This window comes from Trypanosoma theileri, assembly GCF_002087225.1.
Source record: "Trypanosoma theileri isolate Edinburgh chromosome Unknown TM35_Tth_10_V1, whole genome shotgun sequence".
Lineage (NCBI taxonomy): Eukaryota > Euglenozoa > Kinetoplastea > Trypanosomatida > Trypanosomatidae > Trypanosoma > Trypanosoma theileri.
In genome coordinates this window covers 309,551-309,923 of record NW_021639852.1, presented here as the reverse complement: position 1 = coordinate 309,923, position 373 = coordinate 309,551, and the positions used below count along the sequence as shown (strand labels likewise).

General features: G+C 47.2%; 1 protein-coding gene across 1 annotated transcript in view; it reads right to left on the bottom strand.

Annotated features, from left to right (window-relative positions):
• Positions 1 to 364, bottom strand: part of TM35_000101970 (dispersed gene family protein 1 (DGF-1)) — a gene marked incomplete at both ends in the record, with an annotated part of 663 nt that extends 299 nt beyond the window's left edge. Inside the window, one exon of the mRNA XM_029024688.1 lies at positions 1 to 364. This exon is cut by the window's left edge and continues 299 nt beyond it. Within this exon, the coding sequence (XP_028883995.1) occupies positions 1 to 364 (364 nt within the window).
• Positions 365 to 373: the final 9 nt, after the last annotated feature.

Sequence of the window (373 nt, the reverse complement as noted above, 5' to 3'; positions counted from 1 at the left end):
TTTGCGCCTCCACCAATGAGGCGAGTCCACCAGCAGCCCCAACCGCCACCGTAGATGCACTTACACTAATACCAGTGAAGAAAAAGAGCGCCTCTCGAAGTTCTTCTGGCGTATTGGATGTAATTACAAATGATCCACGTACATTCCCCAGACAACCACCATGTAATGCATTCGGTCCGTATTGAAGATGTATCATCTCATCAAGTCCAACAAAGTATTCTGCGTGACCAGGGACTTCTAGTTCCAACACATTTTCTGGACTTGATGCATTGCGTCTCCAAGTGGCATTGCGTAGTAATGCTCCCCATGGACCTTGGTATCCATTTTTCTGCTCTGGAGATCCCAGTTCGAACTTCACACCCAAGTTCTTATC